This window comes from Muscardinus avellanarius (genome assembly GCF_963383645.1).
Source record: "Muscardinus avellanarius genome assembly, chromosome: 13".
Lineage (NCBI taxonomy): Eukaryota > Metazoa > Chordata > Mammalia > Rodentia > Gliridae > Muscardinus > Muscardinus avellanarius.
The window spans coordinates 95,435,485-95,455,389 of record NC_137799.1 but is presented as its reverse complement, the minus strand read 5'-3'; the positions used below and the strand labels follow the sequence as shown (position 1 = coordinate 95,455,389).

Here is a 19,905-nt window from a genome sequence, read left to right as displayed (position 1 = left end):
AGGAAAAAAATCCTTAGAAATCAAGGTAATATCTGAAACACTAGGAGTACCGCAGCAAGCGCTGTGTTCTTGTCTTAATGGTAGGGTTTTGGACAATTTAATCCAGCAACTCCTGATTCTCAAGAAACAGTAAAAGCACCAGAATGAAGGTGTTTACTATCTTGGGTAGGAATGTTCTACTCTTGGCAAAGTGCTTCAGCACTTTAAATTAGTTTACAGACAACCCCACCCAACCACTGCATCAATGCCATCAGTAATTTCACCACGAATTTATGCCGTTTAAGCTCCCCCAAATAAGGCCTGGGGTCAAATGAGGGTCACCACCCTACTTGCTTCTGTCTATTGGCTATCCTTCAGCTACCAGAAGATAAATAAAACTTGGAATTAGGCAAGAGAAAACTAATCCATGATGGCTTTAGGCATGCCAAGCAACGACCATGTGTACTGGAAAAGCTCCATGTGTGCCCTCGGTGGAGCCTGGCTGCTAGGGGAGCTATTATTAATTGCCCACTCTAGTTGGTTTTTCACAACTCACCTGAAAAATTAAACTGCATCTTAACTTTTAAATTTTTGCCTGAACCTCAAGGGTTGAGACTACTGCTTATAACAGTTCTTAAACTAACAACTGAGCCGGGCGTGGTGGCGCACGCTTGTAATCCCCGCACTTGGGAGGCGGAGACAGGAGGATCGCGCAGGTTTGAAGCCAGCTGCGCTGGCGTAAGAGACCCTGTTTCAAAAATATAAAATAGGTCTGCGAGTGTAGCCCGGAGGTAGAAGGGCTTCCAGGAACCCCAGTACCACCAAAAATAAAAACAAACAAACAAACAAAAAAACTAACAACTGGGGAAAGATAGGGCATCTTTTTCAGGTAAAAGAGTTTTAGAGATTAGATACTACTGAGTGGTTAATTCGAATTAGAATCACTGAATTACTTTAGCCAGCATTAAGGACTGGAGACAAGGTCTTATAACACATCATTTTCATTCTGATTTTAATAGTTTCTCTTCTAAAAAGTTCCAACAGGTGTCCATCCACTAGAAGACAACTATTTTATGAGTAGCTTATGGGCTAGTTAACTCGGGAAGGAGAACAACATGGTCTGTAGAGGTGGTTCTCAGTGATCTCAGGCCAGCAGAATCAGCCATTCCAACGTGTTAGCAATGGAAGCGCTCGGGCTCCACCTGCCCCTGCGCCAGGCTCTACGCATAGGTGCGGCCACTGGCATCTAAGGAGGTTCTCCCTGTGACCAGGAATCACAGCTGACAGAATCAACACAAACATTTGTTTCAGAGAAATACTTTTCTCAAAGGATAAGGAATATTTGTAGCTTTAGAGAAGCTAAGACAAGAAATGAAGTAGTTTAGCCCAAACCAAATTCAATTTGTCAAGGGAGACCAGGAAAAGTGTCAAACTGTATCTGAAAGACCATATGTCCTTGGTTAAATACTAGTAGTATCTTCTCATAAGACTGACAGGTCTCCTATCCAGTTATGGCAGGAGGTGACGATATGATGCATGTATTTTGATCTGTGTTCCACACACACACATAAGCCCTGACTATACTATACACTTTATTTAAAAAAAAAAATGCACCAGCGGAGCATGGTGGCACACACTTGCAAACCCAGTACATGGGAGGCTGAGACAGGAGAATCTAAGTTCGCAGACAACCTCAGCTACTTAGTGAGGCCCTCTGCGACTTAGTGACACCCTGTTTCAAAATAAAGATTAAAAAATTTGGCTGGGGTGGGGGGGCAGCTCAGAGGTAGAATGCCCCTGGGTTCAAACCCCAGTTCTTAAAAAAAAAAAAAGAAAAAGAAAAAAGAAAACGCACCTCAGCTATAATCAACTTAAAAGAAGAGAATGAATACTGAATTAAAGTTAGCTGTGGGCCAGCCACTATCTCAAGGGTTTTACACTCAGGCTCTCACTCGGTCCTCCTAACTCGTGTAGGTAGATGCTATCCTCACACTTATTTATAGACGAGAAGACCAAGGCCCAAGTTTGTAGAGGACCAGAGAGATGACAGTGGCAGAACTGACAATCAGCAGTCACACAAACTATACCTTTAGAGCAGGGACCAAAAAAAGAAAGGAAACAATGCAGCGGGCTGGCTGCAGCTCAGTGGTAGAGCACTTGCCCAGCACACACCAGGCCATGGGATTCCGTTCCCAGCGCCATGAAACGTGTGCCCATGTGCATGACCCGAGAGGCAGAGTATTAGAGGTAATACCAATAACACAAGTATATGATCTTTATAACAATGGTCCCAACATATTCAGAAAACAATGATGTAGTCATTGTTTTTCATTTAGACAAAAATATTTAATAAAGAATCACATAAATGTACTTTTTTGGTACTGGAAATTGAACACAGGGACATTCTATTTTCAAGCTACAACCTAGCCCTTTTTTATTTTGAAAGAGTTTGCTGAAATTCTCACTAAGTTGCTGGGGCTGATCTTCAACCTAGGATCCTCCTACCTCAGCCTCCCAAGTACTGGGATTGTGAGCATGCACCACACCAAGCTTATATGCACATACTCTGTGAGTGTGTGGCTGGGACTGAACACAGAAGCCCTGTCCCTCTGAGCCAGGCCTCTAGCCCTATTCTTTTTTCCTTTTTTTTTTTTGGTACGGGGTATTGAACCTAGAGGCATTCTACCTCCAACTTATACCCCCAGCCCAATTTTTTATTTGGAAACAGGGTCTTTCTAGGACGCTGAGAGCCTTGCTAAGTTCCTGAGGTTGGCTTTGAACCTGCAATCCTCCTGTCCCAACCTCCCAAGTACTGGAATTACATGCCTATGCCACCATGCCTGGCTCTTATTTTATTTTCTATTTTGAAACAGGGTCTCACTAAGTTGCTAATGGTCTTGCAAAATGGCCTTGAATCTGTGATCCTCCTGTCTCAATCTCCCAATGCCAAATTATAGATTATAGGTGTGCACCATCACACATGGCTTACACAAACTTTTTATTCAAAACAGTGGTTAAGCCAGGCGTGGTGGCGCAAGCTTGTAATCCCAGCATTTGGGAGGCAGAGACCAGAGGATAGCAGTTTCTGGAAAGCCTCAGCTACTTAGCGAGGCCCTTAGTAACTTAGTGAGACCCTGTTTCAAAAACTAAAAGAGTAAAAATAGGACTGGGGGTGTAATTCAGAGGTAGAATGCCCCTGGGTTCCATCCCCAGTGCCAAAAAAAAAAAAAAAAAAAACCAACAACAAAAAAACCCAACAAAACAGACAAACAAACAAACAAACAAAAAATTGTGGTTAAAAGAATTATTTTACAGCTGGGCGTAGTGGCACATGCTTGTAATCACAGCACTTGGGAGGCTGAGACAAGAGGATCACAGGTTCCTGGCCATCCTTAGCTACTTAGTGACGCCCTCTGCACTTAGTGAGACTCTGTTTGAAATGAACGGGTAAAAAATAGAGCTGGGGAGTATAGCTCAGAGGTAGAATGCCCCTGGGTTCAATCCCCAGTACTACAAAAAAAAAAAAAAATCTTAATTTAACTAACTCAAAATAAACATTACTCTTCAACATAAGTTATTTACAATAAATGAATGTTACTCTTACACCTGTTGTTATATTTATTCTTAATTTCTTTCAAAATATTATCAGGCCTACTTCCCAATGGGTTCTATGGAACAGGAAAATGAGATAAATGCCGTATTTTAACATTTAAGTCCATCATAGGCTGATTCTTTTGTAAATATAAAAACAACATAAAAATTCTAACTACCACATACTTATAATGATGCAGTAATCTCATTTTTGCAAATAAAACTACTAGAAAAATGGAAGGGCCAAAAAACCCATAAAATCCCAATCTAAACTCAGTCTTACAAACTACTAAGTTACTATAACTGTCTCTAAAAGCTAACTCGCAATTTATTATTTGTTTACTTATCTATTAATCGCTGACTGGCCCAGTTCACAAGCTGTGCTTTAAGAAGTACTGCTTTAGGTCAAACGAGTATCTGCACTCTACGGCCAAAGAGATTCAAATTTCAGAAAACCCAAGTCCTGTTTTCAGAGAATTTCTGGTTGGTGCTCCTAGGACCAGCAGTAACTGGCTTCGTTTCTCACTGCCCAAACACAAGACTCAAGTAAACATTGTTTTCCAGAGCTGTATTTTTAATTTCTGGTAATGGAGGACTGAACCCTGGAGCATTCTCCTCGGAGGTACACCCTCCCGCCCTATTTTATTTTTTATTTATTATTAATTTTTTTTGCGGGTCTGAGATGGAACCCAGGGGGGGCATTTGACCTCCAGGCTACACCCCCTGCCCTATTTTTTATTCTTTATTTTGAAACAGCGTCTCATTCAGTTGCAGGGGGCTCTCGCTAAGTAGCTGAGGTTTCTGTGAACTACGATCCTCCAGTCTCAGCCTCCAGAATGCTGGGATTACAAGCGTGCACTACCACGCCCGGCTTTTATTTTTTTATTTTGAAACAGTCTTATTAAGTTGCTGCGACTAGCCTTCACCTGTGATCCCCCGTCTCAGCTTCCTACAGGCATGCATCATCACACCCAGATTTCAGACTTCTATTTAAATGGATACAAGACTTCTAATTTACATCAATGTTTCATGGAAGCTTACCTAAGTTATGTAAAACAGATATGCTTATTCACATATGGACCTTGTGTACTCTGAAAATGGCAGTGTGCAGGATGACCTTTATAAAAAAGTATTCTATGGGACAAGATTCCTGTTGTCTGTCAAGAGATAACAAATGTGCAAGTGGTTCAAGGGCCACAGATACAAGGATTTCTTAGAAAATAAACACTGTGATGCTGTGAGAAGTTGAGAAGATGAACGCACACATTTCAGTGTGGGACTTTTATCTCCGCCTTTCCCTACACACCTCCAATAACAGTAGACAAGATGAGCCATGAGCGAGAAGGAGGAAGGGCAGCGAGTTCAAACCCAACTTCAGAGTCAGCTAGCCTGCTAGTGAAGTATGTTACTGAAGTGCGCAGAGTATCCCAAGGACATTCTCCTGTGTGGAGGTAAACCCAAGGAAGGCCCCCAGAGAGCTACTTGAGAATAGTCAGTCCAAAGCCCACCCACAATGACATCAGACTCATAATCTTAGGTTCTCAAAGGCAAGTCCAGAACTTCAAATCTGGGCATTTGAGGAACATGTTACAATCCTGAAGCTACTAATTTGTGAATGGAAGACAATCCAGCTATCAGTAAAGCAAGAAATTATCAATAAAGTATACAATGAGTGGATTACTTTGCACATTTGTTATCATTAAGCACCAGACCAGTATTTAGGTTATACAGCCGAATCAAACACTTAAGAAACTTTTAGAACTTAATCTGATTTCGGTAAACACATTTTTTTCTTTCAAGACCATCACAAAGCAAGCTCAAGCTGAGGTGGTCATGCATTTATAAAGACGTCACTTCTACGACCTGAGGACCCGGTGCTTCCACACCGGCGACCTCCTCGCTGTCCTTGCTGTCAGTTTTGGCCCCAGAAGGCCGCTACTGCTGACTGGGGCGACTATTCCTCAGGAGGCAAACTCCCTGGCGGCGCTCTGAGCACAGTAACCGCAGGTCCCCCACCTGAGGGTGAAGCTTCCTTCTATCAGGGCAGATCTGTCCCCCACTCCGTCCCATCTACTTCCGGGGACATCTGGCTACGTCTGGAGACATTTTAGATTTTGCCATTTGGAGTGAGGTGGGGAGGTTACTGGGCGGAGGCCCGGGTGTGGCTGAACGTCCTGCAGTCCCATGATGAAATGTCAGCAGCGTCGCTGTCAGGAACCACAGCTCTGTAGTACTACTTACACCACCCCAACATGCCTACCTGCCAGGTCTTCTTGTTTCACGACTACCAAGATATTTTCTGGCAGTGATTTGATTAAATAAACCCATCACATCATTCTTATATTTACCTGAAAGGAATATAGGATGTATCTCCAAAGATTAATATTCTATAGGCATCTTCTGGCGTTCTCCCCAAATATATAACCTACATTTGAAAAGAGAAAAAAGCAATTCATTTCTAAATGAAGATACACCACCTTCCCTACAAAGCAAGCTGTGCACAATTTCCACCCAATGAGCCGAGTTCCCAGCCTCCCCAAGGATCCTGAACACCCAGGACCCCGTCAGCAAATTCCTTGTCTCAGTTTCTGTTGCTTGCAAAATGAGCCCTGATTAAAAACTCTTCATATCAACCTCTTATGCTAACAAGCATAACATTTTAAAATGGATTTTCCAAATCAAGGTGTTAGAGCGACAAACACCTTATCTCCTTCCTAAACATCCACTGGAATGAAAAATAAAGTGGGGGGGGGGCTGGGGGGGAGGTAGGAGCCACAAAAGCAAAGCAGACAAAGACTTTCTTCGTGCTGGGGTGAAACCCAGGCCCTCATGCAGCTAAGCAAGCACTCCACTGCTGGGCCACAGCGGTCTAGCACCTCGGAGCAGCTGTCTCTTTGGCTTGGGCACTGAGTTTCCTGTGGACTGCTTTGCTTCCTCCTCTCCAGTGCTTTTGTCTTTGGGACAGTATGTTTCAACTCAGGTGGGGTAATGTATCATCTGTGCTTGAGCATTTGAGGCTCGGATTCTCCATGTTCCACATTTTCTCCACTTTTCCCTACCTTGACATACTGGCTATGTATGGAGTGATGGAATTTTTGTCCCGCAGGCTTTTCCTCAGTGTTCTCTGTTGTTCCAATACTTTTTCATTTCTAGTGTTCCTGAAGCATTTAAAAATTCTTTTTGGCCGGGCGTGGTGGGCATGAGTGTCATCCCCGCCTTGGGAGGCGGAGACAGGAAGAGTGAGCAGGTTCGAAGCCAGCCGCGCTGGCTTAAGAAACCCTGTTTCCAAATTAAAAAAATATATAAAATAGGTCTGGGAGTGTAGCCCAGAGGTAGAAGGGTTTCCAGGAACCCCAGTACCACCCCCCCCCCAAAAAAAAAAATCATTTCAGGTAAGACAGGAGTGGTGGAGCACACTTGTAATCCCAGCATTTGGGAGGCTGAGACAGGAAAATCCGGTTCTGGGCTGGCCTCAGCTACTTAGTGAGGTCCTTTTGCAACTCAATGAGACCCTGTTTCAAAATAAAGAATATAGCTTGGAGGTAGAATGCACCTGGGGTTCCAGCCCCAGTATTGCCAAAAAAAAAAAAAAATCATCTCAGGTAAAAGTGAGTTTCCTAGGAAAATAGTCTCCACTTTCTCCCAGACAGAGGTCTCTGGACTGGAACCTGTGTGTAGATGCCTGCAGCAGTTGGCAGTTGGAGCACTTCATCCTGTAGCTCAATCTACTCTGGCCAAAGTCGGGATCCAAGGAGTTGGTTCCATCCTCCTCTGTCTGGTTACTCTCTGGAGCAATTCTGTTGCTCAACCATCAGGGCACCTCTGCCCTCCTCTCTCTGGAGAGACTGGGCTCCAGGGGCCGCACACAGCAGCAACACGTACAGATGATGTGGGTAATAATCCTCCTGGTCACCCCCTCCAGCTCTTCCTGTTGTCCTGGGTCCTGAAGGCACACTAACCCTGGGGTTGCCAGGTGCTGGCCTGGGGTCCTCAGGGCCATGCTGGGGGGCTGTGCTGGGAGTAGGGTCCTCTAGAGCGGGCAGCTCAGGGGAATGGCAGGCAGGCCGTCTCTTCCCTTGGGCGGAACCGGGAAGGCAGAAGGATCTGCTGGGAATGGAGGGGCGCCACACACTGAACCTCGGGCCCAGCCTGGAAGGTGCACCCTGCTCCATGCACTGTCACCAGGTCTGGTGTGGGTCAACGCATGACTCTCAGAATTTCAGGGTTCAGGTGTTTGGGAAGCAGCTCCCAAGGAAGAGGAGAACGTTCCTTATTCTGTCTCAGCCCCGAGTACCAGGACTTTACGTCTAGTTAGCAGTCAGTAGCAGTTGAGGACAGTGCACATCTGGATGGCAGCGTGAGGGGCACTGAATACACTTCCTGCAGGGCCTGCTCCTGCAGCTGCTCCAAGGTGGTGCGGTGAATCGGCTACCAGCATAGAGTAGAGAATAGCCTGCAGGCTCCAGGTCTGCCTCAGGACCCTATCTGTGGCCCTGGTAGACCCCTGGGGCACAGTAGCAGGCATCCCACAGGCAGTGGTCAACTTGTGTCCAGCCTTGAGGTAGCAGCTAAGCCCAAATCAATGACTCGTTCCCTTCTGAGTCCAGGAGGATGGCTTCAGGTTCCTGTGCAGGACGCCCCTCTAGTGGAAGCAACACACTGCACTCACAATCTGCCAGAACACCCCTCCAGGCCTCCTCTTCCTCCAAGCTACCCGACTCCCTGACGGGGGCTGTACGGCCCCCTCTCCGCTCATGTGCCCCCAACCAGGTAGATCAAGTTGGCCAAGTCTACGATCTCAAACAGCTGGACGACACTGGGGTGCTTCACTACCCTCACGATAGCAGTTTCCAGTTGAACAAAAGGGCTGTCTCTAAACAAAGGCAAGACCTTCACAGCCACCTCAGTCCTGGAGACGATACGGCAGTCCAGTTTGACCCCGAGCAAGACCAACCAACGTCGCTCAGGCTCGTCCACGAGGCCATTCTCACAGGGAAGCTGGCCATGAGGCCTGGCCACCCTCTCTACTCTCTCCTAGCACAGTGCATCACAAGGGGCAAGAGCAACTAATGATGCTAGCTAAAAGAACAAAACCACCACCAACGAACAAAGGTACGTCAAGATAACCCAAACAACACACAATACACCAAACAGAAAAGCCAAAGCCCAAAGCACGAATCCGATCCAGAACCGCCAGTCCACCAGAAATCCTACTTTGGAGTCCAGCAGGTCACCACCAAGGCTCCCTGTACTAATGGACAAAACCCAGCAGCAGCCAGGACCGTATATAGCCGATCCTGGAGACCCCCCCTCCCCCTCACCAGGGCTCCTTGGGGACTGAGCCAGGGGCAGTTTACCTCCAAGGTTTGTTTGTTTGTTTGTTTGTTTGCGACAGGGTCTCACCTAAGTTGCTAAGGCTTGCTTCAAAAATTTGATCCTTCTATCTCAGCCTCCTAAGTACCAGGATTATAGGTATGCTCCACCCTGCCCAACGTCAAATATCTATTTATCTACAGTAGTATAAACTCACAAAAAAAGCCTAACCACGAACAATCAATTCTAAGATGAACGTTTTGTTAAATCTTACCTAATATCAAATAAGTTTAAGTATATTACTGACTCATCGGAGATTACAATTTATCATGGCCCTTCCACAAGAATATCATATATAATCTCATTCAACAGAATCAAAGCATTACTTTAGAGACTCTATGTTTTTGTTTTGTTTTTGGTGGTACTGGGGTTCCTGGAAGCCTTTCTACCTCCGAGCTACACTCCCAGACCTATTTTATAATTTTTTTTTTTTGTAGTATTGGGTTCCTGGAAGCCCATCTACCTCCGGACTACACTCCCAGACCTATTTTATATTTTTATTTGGAAACAGGGTCTCTTAAGCCAGCGCGGCTGGCTTCGGACCTGCGCGATCCTCCTGTCTCCGCCTCCCAAGCGCGGGGATTACAAGCGTGCGCCACCACGCCCGGCTATTTTATACTTTTTTTATATTTGGAAACAGGGTCTCTTAGGCCAGTGCAGCTGGCTTTGAACCTGTATGATGCTCCTGTCTCCACCTCCCAAGCACAGGGATTACAAGAGTGTGCCACCACACCGGGCTAGAGACACTATGTTTTTTAATGTTCCAGAGTTCAATGATTACTTTGAATGTACTTAGTGACATTAGACGGATCAAAAGAAGACTTTCAAGTCATCATGGCAGAGACATTAGCAAAGATACACGTGTCGTCATCACATGTCTGATGGGTGTTTATAAGTAATAAAAATTACAACTCGTTAAAAATGCAACCTCCCCCCAAACTCCTTCACTTCCTTTTAGACTCTAATATGTATCTGGTTTCTTGTTCTAAGACTCAAAAGATGCTGCAGTTTGGCTCTGGAAAGGCTGTTACAGGCGTGGTCCTCCACTTGAGGCTACTGGAAGGCCGGGAAGCTTTAAAGGCAGGGCCTGTGGGAGGCTGTAGGTCACTGGGGTGTGCCTTGGAGAACTGCGGTGCTGCTGGTCTCTTCCTCCTTTTTAAGAGGCCCCAAAGGCACAGGGCCATCCAGCCATGGGCTGAAACCTCCAAAACCATGTCCATTAAACCTTTTCTACTTCTCTGCTAATTAGCTCAGGTATTTGTTAAAGTAACCGAAGTTGATTCACATACCAGATAACCTCAGTAAAGTCTATTTTATTTCCTCCAGTTGATTTCAGGGCTTCCGGCAGATCCCTTACCAAAATACATCCCCAAAACCATGTTAAAAAGCAAAACCTTGACTATACCACTGCTGCTGCTACATGAGGTTCATCTACCCATTGGTTTTGACAAAAAAGAAAAAAAAAAATCAAATAGCAAGTAGAGAGGAGAAAGACACTAAAACAGATGTCCAGCAATAGTGCTTGAGACGACTGCAGAAAGTCTGAAACCAACAGTACTGAACTAAACTGCAAAATAAAATCTGCTATCTGTTACCACCACAGGCAGAAGGTGGAAAGTTCCCTGCGCTATACTATCTGTGTAGCTGACTCTGAACAAAGCAAAGTTTTATATTGGAATCTGGTTACCGTCTTGCCCCTGCCCCAGGTGCCAGGCCTGTGGGCCTACAGCTAAAGGAGACGAGTGCCGAGACTCGCACTGAGGCTAGGTTTTCCGTGACTGCTAACGATGAGTCTTGGAAAACTAACAGAACAGACTCATGTATAATGGAGGAGCCTCCCCACTCAAAAACGCCAACTTCCCAGCAGACCCCAAAGGATGTGTAGCTCGGGTCACAGACCAGGAGGCCATGGAGCTCTGGTACGTGCTTTGAAAACTGCTGGAAGACAGTGTCCACTCCAGTTTGTCAGTGCCTAGCTTTCCATCATGACAATAGAAATTAGATAACTTATAAGAAGAAAAGGGTTTATTTTTATTTACTTATTGCAATACTGGAGATTGAACCCAAGGGCATTCTACCTACAAGCTACACTCCCAGCCCTATTTTTAATCTTTATTTTGAAACAGGGTCTCACTACTCAGTGGAGGGCCTCACTGAGTAGCTAAGGCTGGCAGCAAACCTGGGATCCTCCAGTCTCAGCCTCCCAAGCACTGGGATTATAAGCGTGCGCCTCCATGCCCAGCAGAAAGAGTTTATTTTGGCTTATAGTTTTAGAGTGTTAGTTCATGGTCCCTTGGCTCTGCTGCTTCTGGCTTGTGGCGAAGCACAACACAGCAGAGGGGGAACTTCAGAAGCCTGTCCACCTGGTGGCCATCGGGTGGGGGGGGGCAAGGTCCCTACAGGAACTAACAGGGGCCCAAGGGCACTGCCAATGCCATCACTTCCTTTTCTCCCAGTAGTGCCACAGGCTGGGGACACATGGCCTCTGGAGAGCACTTCAGAAACAAACCATAGCACCACCTTATACTCTGCCCTTGGGGCAAAAGCACCTTTAGTGGGTATGTGGGGACATTTAAAAGCAAATAGTCTGGGCGCACGCGTGTCATCCCAGCATTCGGGAGGCTGAGACAGGAGGATCGTGGTTAGTGGACAGCCTCAGCTATCCAGTACTTGGGAGGCCAAGACAGAAGGATTGTACATTTCAAGCCAGCCTGAGCAAGACCTCAGCAACTTAGTGAGACCCTGGTTCAAAAATTTAAAAGGCTGAGGTGTAGCTCAGTGGTAGAACCTGCGCGATCCTCCTGTCTCCGCCTCCCCAGCATGGGGAATACAAGCGTGCGCCACCACGCCCGGTATTAAGAGCATGTCTTGATTATAAAAGTTGTAGTAAGCTGGGCACAGTGGCGGGTTGCGGACCTACAATCTTCCTGTCTCAGCCAAGATTCTTCCATGCCCGGCAATTTTTTTTTTTTTTTTTTTTTTTTGTAAACAGTGTCTCACTAGGTCGCTGAGAGACACACTATGTTGCTGAACTGTGAACCTGTGGTCCTCTTGTCTCAGCCTCCCAAGTACTGGGATTACAGGCGTGCACTACTACGCCCGGCAATATATGTAATTCAAATAAAGTAATAAAATTAAGATTTTAGGATTTCCCTCAACTTCTAGTCAGGCATGTTGCTGCATGCCTATAATCTCTATACTTGGGAAGCAGAGACAGGAGTCTCACAAGTTCCAGGCAGCACCTTAGAGAAACCCCATCTCATTACTAAAAAGGGCGAGGGTGGCAGCTGAGTGGCAGAGTACCTCTGTGTCCAATCTTCAGTACCCAAAAAACCCTCTAAATGTCCAAGACCTCTCAAATTTTTCCTTAAGTACCAATTTAAGAGAATTCTTCCTTCTCTAGACTGTGATTATTTGGTTTCTTTGTCAATACTGCAATGGTATACTTTCCTTGAAATTTTCAAAACAAAAATAGTTTCAAATACATTAAGTAACTGTGGTTTTTGCCTTGGAACACAAGTTCAAAGAACATTATAACATATTTCTCCCATGGAGGGAAAGTCCTTATATTCCTAGTGAGAAACTTTAAATAAAGAGCTATAATTTAAAAATCCAGTGGGGCCCGGGCGTGGTGGGCACGCTCAGAATCCCAGCATGTGAAAGGTGGAGACAGGAGGATTCAGGTTCAAGGCCAGCCTCAGCTACTTAGTGAGGCTCTCTGCAACTCAGTGAGACCCTGTTTCCAAATAAAGAATAAAAAATAGGGCTGGGGGTGTCGCTCGGAGGTCGAATGCCCCTGGGCTCCATCCCCAGTGTCACACACACACAAAAAAAATCCAGTTGGGGGATGACTAGAAAATGCTATATAATGCAAAGTACAATGAGATAAACTCAAGAAAATGTATAGGTTTTTGACTAAATTTATTTAGCAGTACTGGGGATTAAACCCAATAGCATTCTACCCCTGAGCTATACCCCCTGCCCTATTTTTTATTCTTTATTTCGAAACAGGGTCTCACTGAGTTGCAAAGGGCCTCACTAAGTAGCTGAGGCTGTCCGTGAACCTCGATCCTCCTGTCTCAGACTCCTGAATGCTGAGATTACAAGTGTGTGCCACCACACCGGCTTCTTTATTTTATTTTTTGAAACAGGGTCTCACTGAGTTGCAAAGGGCCTCACTAAGTAGCTGAGGCTGGCTGCGAAGTGCGATCCTCCTGCCTCAGCCTCCCAAGTGCTGGGATGACAAGTGTGCGCCACCACACTCAGCTTGACTAAATCTATTTATACAACTACGTAAGAACTATTTGAAAGCAATCTCATTGTTGCTTTTACACTCACCTGCACATCTTCCCAATTCACAGCCCCTCCCAGAGGGAGTCTCAATGTGCTCTACTCGAACCTTTATTAGATGATGCCCACACGAGGGCGTTCTCTTAGTAAATCCTAAAATAACCAATTCTATGATTTAGCACTGCGCTCCTGGCAGCTGGGCAGTCGGCACTTCTCAAGTTCTCCTGGCATATTTCATCAGAAGCTTCGTACACGGAATGCCATTCTGTCCCAGTGCTATCTGACACCAGAAACAACGCGTGAAGAGCAGAAGAGACAAGCAGCTGTGGCAACCAGTGCCCAGAGCCCCGGGAAATCTCACCTGGCGCTCCCACCCTTGCGCAGCCCCTCCCACGGCAACAGGGCTCCTGTGTGGAGGAGGATCGCAGTGACGACATGTGGTTTCTCTACCTAGTCACAAAAGATGTGGCGTGCTCTTGCATCCCTCGGCTGGCTGAGGCAGCCTGTCACCTTGGGAGGCAGCCACACGGTGGAGTCCAGAGGCCCCGCAGTACTCGGCGCTCACCCGTCAGGCCTGAGTACTCGGCACTCACTCGTCAGGCCTGAGTACTCGGCACTCACTCGTCAGGCCTGAGTAAGCCCCACAGAACTGCACCCTCAGAGCCGGCATGGCAGCGCTCACCTATAAACCCAGGACTGGGAGGCTGGGCAGGAGGATCGCAGGTTCACAGCCAGCCTCAGCTTAGTGAGGCCCTGGGTTCAATTCCCAGCACCACAAAAGAATAAAAAAAAAGTGAACCCTCCACGTAACTGCAGCCTAGGAAAGTCCAGAGGCAGACACACCCAGGTGAAGTCGTTCTTGGATCCCTAACCCATGGGGACTTCTTGAATGCCTACTGCTGTGTTAAGTCGCTAAGTTCTGCAGCAGTGGGCGAGGCGGCGATAGGTACAGTGCCACACTCAGCCACGAGTAAGAAAACAATCCTTTCAGCTCCTGAAGACAGATAAGCCGAAATCATATATGCAGACATGTGCAGACATGTGGCTCAGGGAAGCACCAGCCGTTCTGTCTTGACGGTAAGAAATGTCTCTGACAGAACAAACAGCAATCTCGTAGAAAGAATTAAATACAGTGGTAGGAAATGCGTAAGAAACCAGCAATATTTTTGAAAGTCAGGGTTCAAGTTTCTTTTCTGCTAAATAAAACCACAGAAAGGTGGGCACTGTTGTGGGCACCTGAAATCCCAGCTACTCAGGAGGCGGAAGCAGGAGGATTTCCTGAGGCCAAGAGTTCTGGGCCAGCCTAGGCAACACAGTGAAACCCCATCTCTTTAACAATAATAATTTATTTATTTTTGTGCACATGTGCGCACACACGCGCTCTCTCTCTCTCACCCACCCCAGGGATTGAACCCAAGGGCATTCTAACTCTGAGCTACACCCCCAGCCCTATTTTACTTTTTGAAAGAGGGTCTCACTAAGTTGCTGAGTAGCCACACCTGACTAAAGTAGTCATTTCTAAACCAGGTACTGGGTTTCCGCCTGTAATCCCAGTGCCTGGGAGGCTGACTAGCAGGTTCGCAGCCAGCCTCAATTTAGTGAGGCTCTCCACAACTTTGTGAGACCCTGTTTCAAAATAAAATAGGGCTGGAGGTGGTGGGAGAGGCAACACATGCCTGTAATAGCAATACTTGGGAGGCTAAGACAGGATGATCCAGGTACAAGGCCAGCCTCAGCAATTCAGAAAGATACTGTTTCACAAAAAAGGGTTAAGGCGCCTTAACCCTTTAAAAAGGGTTAAAAAAGGGTTGAGGCGCCAGGTGTGGTGGCACATGCTTGTGGCGAATGCTTGTAATCCCCAGCTTGGGAGGCAGAGACAGGAGGATCCTGCAGGTTCGAAGACAGCCTCGCTGGCTTAAGAGACCCTGTTTCCAAATAAAAATATAAAAATGGGTCTGGGAGTGTATCCCGGAAGTAGAAGGGTTTCCAGGAACCCCAGTACTACCAAAAATACAAAATTTAAAAAAAGGATTGGAGTGTAGATTGGAGGTAGAATCCCCCTGGGTTCCATCCCCAGTAGCAAAAACAAAACAAACAAAAAAAGGTAGCTATTTCTAGGACTTTCTACCAGCTCCATTTTTTTTTTTTTTTTGGTAGTACTGGGGGTGGGACCCAGGGGAGCTTTCTACCTCTGGGCTACACTCTCAGACCTATTTTATTTGAAATAAGAGTCTCAATAAATTCTACCTAAGAGCCTCACTAAGTAGCTGAGGCTGGCTTCAAACCTGTGGGATTCTCCTGTCTCAGCCTCCCAAGCGCTGAGATTACAAGCGTGCGCCATCACACACGGCTAACCATCTTATCTTCATTTTTACAGCCACTAGCTATAGGCCCCAGACCCTACGAGAACTTCTGAGCCTGGATTATTAATCTGCGTTTCAAAATCTGGGAGGCGCGCACTTGACGAAGGGCAGTTGGGACCAGAGATGGAAGCAAAGCCCAGTCGTTGATAGTTTCAATTCGGCCAAGCCAGGCCTCAAATCGTCAAAACCCAGGAAGACATGTGTTTCTTATTTCTATTCTTGTACATGACATTTTGGAGCGTTATCTACATACTTAGCCTTTGGTACAGCTGAATAACCAAAACATTACATGAGTCATCACACCGGAGAGCTACGGACAGAGGCATTAAAATCCCAACAACAAACGCGGCACTCTTGAGAAAAGCCAGCCGACTATTTTCAAATGTTCTTTGTGGGTAATGTCACAATGTTTGTAGCACTTACAAATTCTTGTAACTACTTTCACATGTCAGCCAGATGGCATAGTCTTTCACATGCCAAGAATGTGATTGATTTTTGAAAAAAAAAAAAAAAAGTCATTATTTACTGACTAGTGTAGAACATCCACAAAATCAATGGAAGTTTATATTTAATTTCTGAAAAAAAAAGTGAGCAGGAAAATGAACTTATATAAACAATTTTACAAGATAAGTTACTTTCACAGCACCTATACAAATACCAAAAAGAAAAAAAAATCACATTTAAAAAATAATGAGATTAACAGGTGCAGTGGTGCGTTCCTGTAATTTCAGTACTCGGACGGCAGTTTCAAGGACAGCCTCAGCAACTTAGTGAGGCCCTCTGTAACTTAGTGAAACCGTTTCCAAAAAAAACGTAAAATTGGTCTGGTGGTGTAGCTCAGAGGTAGAACACCCCTGGATTCAATTCTCAGTAGTATGCACACATACAAATCAGATGGCTTTACATTTCAACAGTTTTACCTTTTCAAGTTGTTGTTATTATTTTGGTGGTACTGGGGGTGGAACCCTTCTACCTCCGGTCTACACTCCCAGACCTATTTGATGTTTAATTTGGAAACAGGGTCTCTTAAAGCCAGCGCGGCTGGCTTCGAACCTGCACGATCCTCCTGTCTCCGCCTCTCAAGTGCGGGAATTACAAGTGTGCACCACCACGCCCGGCTCAAATTATATTTACTAACTGGGCATGGTGGCGCACGCTTGTCATCCCAGTACTTGGGAGGCTGAGACATGAGAATCTGGGTTCAGGGCCAGCCTCAGCTACTTACTGAGGCCCTCTACAACTTAGTGAAACCCTGTTTCAAAATAAAGAATAAAAAATAGGGCTGGTGGTGTAGCTCAGAAGTAGAATGCCCCTGGAGTTCAATCCCCAGTACTGCAAAAAATATATATACACATACATTAGATAGATAGATAGATAGATGGACGCATGGATTTCAGGATATTATAAAGATCTTCAATTTAGATACAAAGAACTGAGTAACAAACATACCCACCAAGGCCAGATACTTATTAAACAAGAAGGAACTGCCTCTGGTTTCCTGGGTTTAGTGGCCCAGGGGATACATTGTTTTCAGGAGCAGGGACAATTTAAAAGACAAAGCAAATATGTGTGTGTGTGTGTGTGTGTGTGTGTGTGTGTGTAATTTTTAAAAAATAAGATCTCCTAATCTTTAAAAACCCCTGTGAGTAAAGACTCCACACAACCAATAGGCCGCTCCTTTCTAAACTGTAGACTTTGCTACACTACGCGGCCCGTTCTGGGGCAGTGTCTGCTCTGAGTGGAGGCCTGGCTACTACAGAGAAGCACAAGGGCGCTGTCTGCCTGCCCTTCACAAACACCCAGGAAGGGGACTGCACAGAAATGGCTGTTTACAGAGCCTTTGTTAATACCCAGAGGCGAGCGGTGGGATGGGGTTACTAACCTGGATTCTGACCCAGCTCCTTCCCCTCCCCATTGTGTTAACTGCTTCCTCCCACCCCTGGCATGATGCCCTCATCTGGCAGACACCTCAACCCAGCAAAATAATGAATTCATACAAAAGTGGACCCCAGTTTCAAAAGATCATCAAAAATAACTAATGAAGTCCCTGAACTGTTACCGTAACTGCTGAGGCAATATCAAATTCAAGGCCATTTAGGATTCTACTCACAGATTGCTGAGTTAATATATTCTTAGAATTTAATTAGTATCATAATTTCCATAATAATGTTTACAAGGTAAGTCATTCTAAAGGCTATAAAAGCTGCTTTAAAAATAAACAATTGGAGCGATAAATTTTGACCAGAAACCAACAAGACACTACCACAATTAGCTCCGCCAAAGGAAGCTATTAAACACTACAGGAAGCAAATCTGCGGGCTTTGTGCCAAAAGTTTGCTTAAGTCGTGGACTTTGCACTTGGAATGCTTTGCTCTTTTTTACACACTGAAAATGCCAGAAACAAAAGCCAGGTGTGGTGGCGCACATCTGCGATCCCAGTACTTGGGAGACTGAGACAGGAGAATCGCGGGTTTGCAGCCAACCTCAGCTAGTTAATGAGACCTTGTTTCAAAATAAAAAAGAAAAATAAGGCTGGAAGTATAGCTTGAAGGTAGAATGCCCCTGGGTTCAATACCCAGCAACACACACACACACACACAGAACTAACAGAGTGGTCATGAAAATCCATATTTTAAGTTTTGCAAAGTTTAATCTCTTTTGCTTTTAAAATAAAACACAAGCCGGGCACGGTGGCACACACTTGTAATCCCAGCATTCAGGAGGCTGAGACTGGAGGATCGTGGTTCACGGACCGTTTTAATGCTTAGTAGACCCTGAGAATGCTGGCTGTGTCCCTTTTTATATAAAGATATCATGAGGATATACTTTATTGTTTTTTCTTGTGGTACTGGGGATGGAACTCGGGGGCATTCTACCTCCTAGCTATACTCCGCGGGGATTACAAGCGTGCACCACCACGCCCGGCTATATTCTTTATTTTTGAAACAGGTTCTCACTGAGATGCAAGGGGCCTCACTAAGTAGCTGAGGCCACCTGCAAACTGAGACCCTCTGGTCTCCGCCTCCCGAATGCTGAGATTACAAGCGTGCGCCACCACGCCCGGCTACAAGTCCTGAGTTAATAAAGGCAGCTTAGGTGGTATTATCTTCTAACCCTAAAGGTCGTAACACATTAATCAACTTTTTTACAGTAGCGGATCAAAAAACTTATTCTAATGCTTTTAAAAGCAGATTTTGATCAGAGAAAAACTGAGTGGCAAGTAGAGATCTCCCACCTGCCCTCCCTCCGCAGAAGCCGTTTCCCTAAATTGGTCGAGGATGAAAAAGTACAACGCGTTTCCCCTGGATGACATTATCTTAGAAAAAGCCATGTCCAAATCAACCCCAACTGTGAGGGTCACAGTGCACACACGTCTGCTAGGACGTTGAGCACCTAGAAGTACTTACCATGTAACACCCAACAAGGAAAGCAGCATTAGCCTGTTTTCTCTGATCAGCGCCAGTGAAATGGATAATTTTCTTCCTTATCATTGTAATGGACTGCACAAAGATAAACAGCTATTAGTACTTTCTTTACAAGTTTCCTAAATTTTTACTATGTGACAAATGTCAACTCTCACAATAAAAAAGCATTCACCTTAGCAAGACCTTTGAAATAATTAATGTTAATAACCCCAAATACCAAACATCTTCCCATAAAAGACATACTTTTAAATTAGAATAAACATAAAATTAATCAGCAGAGAAGAGGACTGCAACAGAGATAAGCTTAAAGACAGGCTACCTCTGGGGAGTGAAAGAGGCTGGCTTTGGGGCCACAGAATCAAGAGTTCTCATCCTAGGACCCAAGACTGACATTCTCCACGGGACGCCACAGCCACTACACTGCACGGGGCCGTTTCCCCGAGAGCTAGCCACACACATCAGATGTGCTCAGACGCACAATGAATCACAGTCGTGACCGGTGATACTGACAGCAAATAAATACCTCAAAGCCTAAAAGAGCAAGTGTAGAGAACTGCTCTTGAAAGACAAGGGGAGGAGTGAAACCTTTGCTTTCTCTTATGTAACGTGTGTGTGTGTTTGTGTGTGTGTGTGTGTGTGTGTGTGTGTGTGTGTGTACGCTTGTGGCACTGTTACTGAACCCAGGGGCATTCTACCTCTGAGCTACACTCCCAGCCCTATTTTATATTTTATTTGAAAACAGGATGTCAATGAGTTACAGAAGGCCTCGCTCCATCACTGCTGAAGATGGACACGAACCTGCAATCCTCTCCTCTCAGCTTCACAAGGACAGGCATGTATACTTGACTGTCTGCTTTCTGAAGTAAATATTCCAAAAACCACTC

General features: G+C 45.5%; 1 protein-coding gene across 3 annotated transcripts in view; it reads right to left on the bottom strand.

The window, feature by feature from the left end:
* Positions 1-19,905, bottom strand: part of CDC14B (cell division cycle 14B) — a gene marked incomplete at both ends in the record, with an annotated part of 84,390 nt that overhangs the window by 26,007 nt on the left and 38,478 nt on the right. For all 3 annotated transcript variants that reach the window (XM_080709391.1, XM_080709393.1, XM_080709392.1), the window contains 2 exons: positions 5,919-5,995; positions 19,004-19,096. In XM_080709391.1, coding sequence (XP_080565517.1) covers positions 5,919-5,995; positions 19,004-19,096 — 170 coding nt within the window. The remainder of the gene's footprint in view (positions 1-5,918; positions 5,996-19,003; positions 19,097-19,905) is intronic.